Source organism: Anopheles gambiae, chromosome 2, assembly GCF_943734735.2.
Source record: "Anopheles gambiae chromosome 2, idAnoGambNW_F1_1, whole genome shotgun sequence".
In the NCBI taxonomy this organism is placed as follows: domain Eukaryota; kingdom Metazoa; phylum Arthropoda; class Insecta; order Diptera; family Culicidae; genus Anopheles; species Anopheles gambiae.
In genome coordinates this window covers 54,936,145-54,946,289 of record NC_064601.1, presented here as the reverse complement: position 1 = coordinate 54,946,289, position 10,145 = coordinate 54,936,145, and the positions used below count along the sequence as shown (strand labels likewise).

At 43.9% G+C, this 10,145-nt stretch overlaps 2 protein-coding genes across 2 annotated transcripts; one reads left to right on the top strand and one right to left on the bottom strand.

The window, feature by feature from the left end:
• The first annotated feature begins 371 nt into the window (after positions 1–371).
• On the top strand, positions 372–2,129 carry LOC1274601 (beta-1,3-glucan-binding protein). Its single transcript, XM_313747.5, has 3 exons — positions 372–836; positions 938–1,092; positions 1,211–2,129. The coding sequence occupies exons 1-3, from the start codon at positions 579–581 to the stop codon at positions 1,983–1,985; spliced, it is 1,188 nt and encodes a 395-aa protein (XP_313747.2). The 5' UTR covers positions 372–578; the 3' UTR covers positions 1,986–2,129.
• A 3,523-nt stretch (positions 2,130–5,652) lies between these two features.
• Positions 5,653–6,084, bottom strand: LOC5667637 (keratin-associated protein 6-2). Its single transcript, XM_001688406.3, has one exon. The coding sequence runs from the start codon at positions 6,082–6,084 to the stop codon at positions 5,653–5,655; it is 432 nt and encodes a 143-aa protein (XP_001688458.3).
• Positions 6,085–10,145: the final 4,061 nt, after the last annotated feature.

Sequence of the window (10,145 nt, the reverse complement as noted above, 5' to 3'; positions counted from 1 at the left end):
TTTTACCTACAACTACAACTGCCATCTAAAATAATTTTTTTTCGAAAAATCTATTTTTCGAACCTCAAATAACGTTGAAGACAATTGAAGTAATGTAGTAGACTAACTTATGATGCTTTGTTTTTACTGATTAATTGTTTCGAAAATTAAATTTGAACGAAAACAAAACTTCCTCATTCACTCAACACCAAACACATAAGCCAAACAACATACTGGCTGATTCAAGTTTCGTCAAAACGTTTAGAACTATGGCCATGCGGTAGGACGCACGTGTGCACCACGCATATGGTGGCCGGGGGTGTGTGACCAAGCGGGATCACGATCAGGCAACCAGTTTGATGACGCCGGTTCGGTACATTGACTGCTGTTGCTGCTGCGGCTGTAGCCGGGTTGTTGTTATAAAACTTAATTCTCCCGCCGATGATGAGCTCAGTATCGCTGCAGTCGTCCCAGTGTTTGGTAGGGGACGAATGATTACGGCTCATTACCGGGGCAGCATCCAAAACAGGTACCGGCTATTGAGCACTGTGTGAGGCTGTGTGTGATCAAGTTAAGGGAAGAAAAAAGGGCTTTTCATTATGCAGCTTGTGCGTGTGCGGTTGTTGATCGGGTCATTGCTACTAGCAACCGTGGGTGACTGGGTGGAAGCTGTCGATGAACCAACAAGCACGGCTAGTACAGCGCAAAGTGAGTGTGTACGGTCCGTTACGACGGCCAGCGGAAGTTTGATCGACCGGGGACGCACGTTCTGCAGTGGCGAGCTTATTTTTGAAGATACTTTCGATTTCTTCGACTTTGAAAAGTGGGAACACGAGAATACGCTAGCGGGCGGTGGTGTAAGTTCGACAAATCTTGTCTAATTTAAAGCTTATTTAGATGCAATTTAATTTGCTTTTTGGAAACTTTGTAATACCCCCCCCCAAACCCCCAAAAACAGAACTGGGAGTTCCAGTGGTACACCAACAATCGGTCGAACTCATTCGTCGAAGATGGTGCACTCAACATACGCCCAACACTGACGGCGGACCAGTTTGGGCTAGATTTCATGACATCCGGCACGCTGAGCCTGCAGGGCAGTTATCCCACGGACCAGTACGTATTTTTGTTGTTGTTGCTGATGATGATAACCTTCGAATCGGGAATTGTGCACCTAATCGACCGACCAAATAGAGCACTTTCTTATCGCACTTCCGTTTCGTGTTCTTTGCAGCTGCACAAACGATGCTTTTTACGGTTGCGTCCGCGTCGGCAATCGGCAGCACATCGTTAATCCGGTGAAGAGTGCCCGCATCCGTACGATCAGCTCGTTCAATTTCAAGTACGGCCGGGCGGAGGTGCGCGCCAAGCTGCCGACGGGCGATTGGCTGTGGCCCGCCATCTGGTTGCTGCCGAAGCGTAACGCGTACGGCACCTGGCCGGCTTCGGGCGAGATGGATCTGATGGAATCGCGCGGCAACGAGAATCTGTACCTGGACGGCGTTCAGATCGGCACGCGCCAAGTCGGTCAAACGCTACACTTTGGGCCAAATCCCTCGTACAACGGGTACCCGACGGCAACGCTAACGAAGAATGCCTTGCCGGAGCAGGAGTTTAGCAAGAGCTTTAGCACGTTCGGGTTCGTGTGGACGCCGGACAACATCACGGTAAGCATCAACGGGGAGGATCTGGCTACGATCGGGGGCGACTTCTGGACGCGCGGTGGTTTCGACAAGCACAATCTGGAGAACCCGTGGCGTCACGGCACGCGCATGGCACCGTTCGATCAGGAGTTCCATTTCATCATTAATCTTGCGGTCGGCGGAGTTGCCTTTTTCCCCGACGCGGCCACAAACCCGGGCGGTAAGCCGTGGAAAAACAACTCACCCCAAGCGGCGACAGACTTTTGGAACGGACGCGCCCAGTGGCTGCCGACGTGGAACCTGGAGCGGGATGGGGGCAAGTCTGCCTCGTTGCTGGTGGATTATGTGAAAGTTTGGGCGCTGTAAAAGTTGCTGTGGCATTTTTCCCCCGCTTTTAACTCGTGTGGTGGCCAGCTACGCAGTAAACAAACCACTGAAAGCGCATTAATCTGAAGTTTGATTTTTTTTTAATAAATAAAAAAAAGGTAAACAATCCCATTATCCCACAAATTGTTCTGAAACTTCTGCATGATGTTTCCATCTCTACTGCGTATAGTGGTTGAGTCGCAAAAACAAAAAAGCAACGCTAAATGAACATTAAATGGCATGCCAACATTCAAATTAGCCACGCTGTATGCTTCGTTTATTATATTTTCGTTTTTTTTAAAGTCGTAAATTAGTTCAGACAGAAGCTCTAGTTTTGCTCGTTACAGGTAGCATCAAGTGGAGCTTTCATACCAGAGAGCAATCAATTAGAAAGACTATTAAATATCCAATTATGAAACACGTCAGCAACTGTTGAGGGAGTTGCTTTGAAGTCGCCTTTTTTTTGTTCGCTCTCTCACCACCAATCCTCGAACAAACGAACAATCGCGAATGTGCATAGCAATTAAATAGCCGCCGGTGTTGATTTGCAAAGCATAAATGAACATGAGTGGCAATGCTGCCGCTTGCGTTGATCCATTTGAAAAATGTCATTCAAAGTCATCGATACGCCAGGTACGATCGAAAGGGGTAGGAAAGGTGTGCTGTGACGGCCTAACGTTAATAATTAATCCCTTAAACCCGTTTTGCACAATCGCTGCTTCCAGCAGGAAGTCAATAGACACAAGGGAATAACAGTTTACTTCCCGTTTAGGATGACAGTACAAACGGGGGTTTGTTCCTAAATTATTCACACCGCAGGCAAACGTATTAATTAGAGCGCAATTTTAATTGAACAGTTGTGTCTGCTGGTGTGTAGAATGTTGAAAGTGTATATTCTTGTCCGTAGTCTTGTGTGCGTCAGCGTTAAAAGAAGCGAGCACATCAGATCAGAACGACGAGCGAAAGTGCAAAAGCGGGCGTGCCGGATTACCGCTAAATGATTGTTTGATCTACCGCAGAAAAGAAATCACATCATCAATATCCGATCCAAACCGATTGAAGTTCGGACGACCCGACCCGCCAGACAGACGGACAGACAGCCAGACCGTCACAGACCGTGCCATTGAACCGGCATTGAACACCGGAAAGAGTGGTTCGGTGTTTGGGAGCTTCCGAATACGCGAATAAGCCATGTCTCTGACCTGCCAAAGTTTTTGATGCACAATTCCTTGCGTGAAGCTGCACGCACCTACACCCAGAAGGGCACATACCGGTACACAGAGTCTCTCTTGGGTTAAAAGGAATGTGCTTACTGTGTGTGACATTGCGCCATCCATCAGACGGCGTAGGCAGCGGCGGCACGAATTGATGGAAATCGTTCCGTAATGTGTCCCCCCCATACGCTTATATTGAAAAAGTTTTCTCATAAACTTTTCAGCTTTTCGAATGTATTTTTTATCCTTGTCGCTGTCTCTGTCCGTCCGAAGGATTTGCGAACCTTTGAGGTTGGCCGTTGTTGCTGTTGTCGAAGTATTGACTTTCTTTCTCGTTTCTTGGCTGTGAGTTTTGCAAATAAAAATCGCAATCTCTCGTTCGCTGTTCCTGTCCCAGGGATCGACATTCGACGCAGCACCACCACCAGGCTAAACGATACTTCCGGGTGTGCCCGACCGTTGCCCAGCGCCCCGATTGCTCTCTGAACTCCAACGCAATAAAATGTGTTGCCGTGGCGTATAACTCTTTACTTGGCGGAGTGGTGGATTTCAGTTTCAGGGGAACGGGCGACTGGAAGGGCAGCAACGTGCACTGTCGCTTCCTGGTTTTTCCCAGTCGACGGACACCAACGCTCGCGCTGCTGTGGTTTGATTTATGAATTGGTTGCGATGCCTGCGTTTTGCCTGCTCGTTTTCGGGGACACTCGCGAGAAAAATCGACCATTTCGTTGCATAGTGTGAGCGTTTTTTTATTTTCTTCTTTTGAGGAAAATAAGTGGAAGTTTCCCTCCCTCCCGTCTCCCGGCCAAGGCACGCACAGATGCTGAAAGTTTTTCGAAAATTCTATTGCGCTGAAATTTGTTGCCGATTCGATTTGTACTGTGGAGGAGAGAGTGTGGAGTGGTTAGGGAGTAACTTTCAAACAGTGTGCTGGCCAGGGTTGTTGTGGGCAATTTAGATAAATAACTCGTTCGGAAGAAGGCAGAACATTTCCGAACAATGTGGCGGTGGTTTAGCGAATCACACAATGTCCCGCAAACGCAAGCCCCAGCCCTATCAATCGCCGCGCTTCTGTAGGGCTGGAGGGCCTTTGTGCGGCGCAAGAACTGTAGCACAAAGTCAGAGATAGAAATGTGTTATTTATTACAAATTTATTTAATTTTCTACCTTTCATTGCCATCATGAAATGAAGGCGGAAATGTTTGAAAAAGCAGCACCACCATCAGTGCCCTTTGTACGCGACGACGGGCCGTTGGGGTGTGGCGGCAACGTTTTACCATCTTCGACCACCAACCAAACTGGCAGCAGAGTGGAATTGTTGTGATTTTTCTGTTGCGAGACGAGAGCTAAATTCTGCGTGTCCTCCCACGCACCAGGCACCGATTTTGGGTGGGGGCGTTGTGGAGCATTTTGGCCGGAAGGAAGGGGGCGAAGTGCTTAAGTTTCAATTAGGCAGAAGGAAATTGTTTGTGAAAGTTAACGGTTTCCGTTTTGTGCGGGAGGCAAACAGAGTGTGTGTGTGTGTTGGTGAATTACTTTCTGATCAAATCTTGTTTTGATTTTTGTGGCCACGCCTAACGGGGGACGTAAAATTTTAAAACACCCCTAAAAAGTATCTGAACAGCTTCGTCCCAGGTTGGGGAACTGATTGGGTTTCGGGAGTGTAAGAATTCTTCTGGACTAAACCAGTTAGATGGCGCCAAACATTAAGTGGAGTGAAATAAAATTTTCATTTCAAACCACACTCTGCCGCACCCGTAGAGTTTGGGCGAACGGTTTCGATGAAGAAAAAGCCGTTTTAGAGTTACGACACATAGCCACAATATAAATGACGTTGGTTTGTAGCTCAAGAATTGCGCTTTAAAATGGAAAGTATAGCGTTTTGCAAGATTTAAATGGTTCCAATTAATTGGACGGGAGCAGATCAACCTCAGAAGAAGAATTTGAAAGATGACACAGTAACAGGAGAGACGATCACGGCACATTCAATGTTCCGTCTTGCCAACTAATCCCTCCACTCTGTTGATGTGTCCAAAACGAGCGGGAGATTGGGTTTGTGTTCGAGATTTTTATCAGATCGCAAAGCAGTTGAGCACAGCAATAAATCTTTCGCGTAATTAACGCGATGGGCTATGGAGGCTTTGCGGCTAATTGTGTATTCTGCACCGCGCCAGGAACAGGCTCGTGCGAGGATCGGGTCGGCCCGGTCGTTCGCTCGAACAGTAAACCCCTTAAGAGCATCAGTCCATGTTTACAGTGGAAAACGAAATTCAAGTTGAAAAGCACCACCACCGTAAATGATAAAGTGTGACCGATTTTTGTGATTGTTATAAGGCGAACCAGTGCAACGCAGCGTACATCGTGAAGGTAAAATAATTTATTTGCTGTGAATAAATTAATACTGACTGAAGTGATTTACGATCTACCGAGAGCTGATAATAGTTTGGTGTTTACTAGCCGAAGAATCCACTGCTGTATCCGGACCCGTAGCCGTACTGGTACCCGCTAGCGTATCCTCCGTATGGCCCGGGGAAGCCACCAAAACCGTAAGGACTTCCAAAGCCAGGTGGCGCTCCATAGCCATACGGTCCTCCAAAACCGCCACCGAACTGGTTACCATAGCCGCCGTAGTAGCCTTCATGCCCTCCATAATAGCCACCGTAGCCATAATTGTCGTACGGGTTGAATCCTCCACCGATCAGACCTACACCGATACCGATGCCTCCAAAGCCGAGGTTCCGTTTGTTGCGGTCCGCTTCAGGATCATTCGCCAACTGACGAGTCGCCGGTTGTTGATTTGCTTTGCTGTCTACAGATTCCAGACTTGCTGTTGGCACCGAAACACCAGTGGATCGCGTGTTTTGGATTGGCACTGTTAGGGCCATTCCGACCATCATCACTATCACAAACGCTCGCAACATCACTGCTGTACAATTGCTTCGTTGGGTTTCGTTATGCACTGTAACCACAGCTCGCGTCTAGCGAATCTCCGCGAATTAGCGATCGGTCACCTCTTATTTATACGTTTGAAATTTGGGCTGAGACGGCAAACATTCAGGCTAAAAGCCTTGGCGAGTGTGTTGTTGATATTGGTTTCGCGAGGTTTGATTCTTTCGCGAACTTCTTCCATTCTTTGCACACCAACCACTTACGATGTGACAATCGCCAAGCGGTGTGCCGTTCCGTGCCGGACTAGTTAACCTTGGTGTGGTGGTGCGATCTATAGCGTGAATCTGCGGTGTGATCATCTTCCCGGTTTGCAAAGCCGATGGGAGTTCATTGACTGCTAGGGTCAATATCAAACGAACGTAGGCGTTTTGCGGAAGGATTCTGTTCCGGTTTCTATACGTCTGTGGATGATTCAAGCTAACAGCACCAGCTGGTTTAGGAGTACGGTACCAGCACAAACGACTGTTCAACGTTCGAACCGGTTTTGAATAGAGAGAACGATAGCAATGCTTCAAAACGTCAGATGGTGGAACCGTTTGGTGTGTGGCATTGAAGATGCCGTTGGAATCCCCGGTCTCGGTCTCGGTCAAACGGAGTTGTTTGCTATGGAATATTCATGATTGGCGCTAATGAATTTCGAGCAGTTATTTGCGTAAACAACGTACTAGCGAGCATACAACCGAGTATGTGAGTGTTGTGGGGCCTAAGAAAGGTGGGGAAAGATGTATTCTAAACTAAAAAAATAAATAAATGATGTGAAATTTAACCAACCTTAATTAAATCGAACACTAATTATAGATAACTGCGATTATAGGAATGCTTTTCCAAATATCCCTAATTTATTTAATGATTAGTTAAAAACTGGTAGAGAATTTATATTTTTGTCAATCAAAACAGTTTGTGTCATTATTTCAAGCAAATAGGATGAATTTAATTGCCTGTAACTAGTTTTACAGCTCGTCCAATTACCATTACATAGTACACGAACGCACTCACTCAACAAGGTTTACTTCTAATTCTACTTCTAAATTTGGCTGGCAAATTTATATTTTGTTTTAAGTGTATCTTCACTGTATCATAACCGTTGTGAAACAATACGAAGTGATATATGTGCTACGATACAGCATTTCGATAGTAATATAGAAACATATAGAGTGGCAAATGATTTACAGCAAATGATCTGTTTTAAAGCTATTGTACCATATGTAAGTAAAGTTTACATTTATATGTTATGTTTTATATAATCATTATCAGTACTACACTGCGTTTTATAATGATGGCCTCACCTAGTTTTGGTTGATTTAAGGCCATTAAGAATTATCGGATAGTTTTGAAAAAAATCGTCACTTTTTTCAATGCCTTTTAACAAATTTTTGCCTGGAAAAATTAAAAAAATGTTGGAAATATTTTTGATATAAAAAAACTTGAAAATGAGACGTTTAAAAATGATAGCCTCACCTTTAATAGTACAACTATCTTGCATTAAACCAAGAGCATACAAATTTAATCTGGCAGCCATTGGAATTTGCCACTGTCCTACATTAAATTTTCCATCCAGTTTAGGTATGGGTCGGGGAAAACAGCTTGTAGCATATCTGCTATACAAAACTTATTATAATACACACTATCAGCTATATACACATTGTAACACACTTTGGAAAGGCAAACCACACCTTTGTAATACATTCATTATAACACATTCAGTAAATCAGATCATACCATAGCAACACACCCGGAGGAGTTCAGGCCGTCCATTCAAACAAATAACAGATGGGACATACTTATCAAAAACAATCGAAACGCACAACATAAGCAGGAACAGTATGTAACCCAAAGCAGGAACAGTATATGCATTAAATCCAAAACAGGAACTTAGTGACAAGAACCATCGTTCTTGTCAGCAAAATACAAACGTAACTAGCTGAGTGAAAATAATAACGTTCCAACATAAAACCCGGAACCAAATGTGCGAAACCCTTAACTTCATTTGAGTATAAATAAAACCAATTCCGACCGTGGGAACTCAGATTCGTTCGGACTGTCAGGATAAGACTATGCCCATCCAACATCTATCGACTTCTCATTTAAAGAGTTTAGTTATGCCCCCCTTCCCAAGGTAAAGCCTCTAAACTCCTACGTTTCCAGTAAGGGAAACCTCCTAAAGGTTTCTATGATCGCCTGGACGATCAATTGTTGAAAAGTCCACTCCAACACTTTTATCCCACTTCGTCCCCAAGTTTTATCCCACCTCGGCTCATATCAGTAAAACTGACCTACCGCAACGGTACTACAGGTACTTTTTTCCGATCATCGCATTACATAGCGACCGTGACTATCTTCCGAACTCATTACATGACGACCCTATTCAAAAATCGAACTCATTACAAGCTCTCTGAGTACGAAATAGGCCAAATTGATGCTTGTCATGCATTTGGCAAATCAAATCGCGAAATCAGTGAACTTATTCAAAGATCTACGAAAGTTATGAACAATTACCTCAATGAGCTAAGTGCTTGAGGCCAAAGGATGTCTACGGGGCGTCCATAAAAACTATCCGTGAGAGATGAACGAAGAATAATTAAAGCAGCTTCGAACTCAACAAAAGGATGTCTGAGAATCAAACGAACACTTGGACTAAATGTAAGCAAAACAACAGTATGGTGGACACACGATCAATCCCCTGATATTGCAAAAGAAAAAATGAAGAAAGCTCCCTATCTAAAACTGCATCATAAATCCGCCAGAATAGAATTTGCTACCGAACACATGACGTGGACACGTGAATGGAATGACGTAAGTTTTCTAGATGTGGTATTGAACATATTTTAAACTATAAATTGATTGTAGGTCACTGTTGGCCAGATTCGCGATACAAACCACGGTAATTAGTAATACGCAATTTTGAAGGCGGTTCTATAATGATATGGGGTGCATTTAGCAGCCATGGAAAGTATGATTTGGCGATTGTTCCAACACAAATGGACGGTGATCAGTCACATATCATAAAGCAATCATTTGAATTCTCACTTGAACATATACAACAATAACCAGTTGATATTCCAACAAGATAACGCTTCCGTACATGTCAACAAGAAAACAAAGGATATCCTGGAGAAAATGAAAATCAATACTATTACTTGACCAGCCATTTCCTCAGATCTAAATACCGTTGAGAACGTCTGGAGCATAATAGTTCGAAAAGTATATGAAAATGGGAAACATTATGAGACCGTACAGCATCTGGAAGTAGCGATTTGGTATGCCTGGCGAACCTCGTCTGTTCAGTCTTTGCTAAATTTTACCGAAAGTATGCCAAACGGAATTTCAGGTGATCAACCGTAATGGAGATTCAACTGATCACTAGATTTAAGTATACTTATCAATATGTGTTATTTTCCGGCAAAAGTTTTTTCAAACGCATTGGAAAACGTGAGATTTTTTTTTCAAAATTATCTGATAATTTTTATTAGCCTTAAATCAACAAAAAACTAGGTGAGGCCATCATTATGAAACGTAGTGTAGAATGTTAATAATTTACAATGCTCTATATTATAAAACTGTTAAAGCTAAAAATAACATATAAATTCTTTTTTTTTGCATTTTGTTTTATATGGACATTATTTTGCTATCCTTTCAAATTTGAAGTTCTTGACAACATGCTCAGAAGGATTTTTTGCATCGTACGTCTGGCCCGTTCCAAAGGCGGTTTGTAAGATCTCATTGACGTACAGCGTATCAAGGACCAGTGACGATCAAGCCTTCCTCATAATAGAGAGGGCGTAGCATAGTAGGCTTAAGAGTACATATGGATTATGACGGAAAATTTACCTCGAGTTGTTCAAGCACCGTATTGAAGCTATGTACCAATGAACAACGTTGAAGCAATGTATCATTGAGCTATTTAGCAGGAGTAGTTTGGACTTGACCACTAATGTGTTTAAATTTGATATCTTTCAGGGCACATTCAAGGAACGTCTGTGTTCAGGGATTCTCAGTT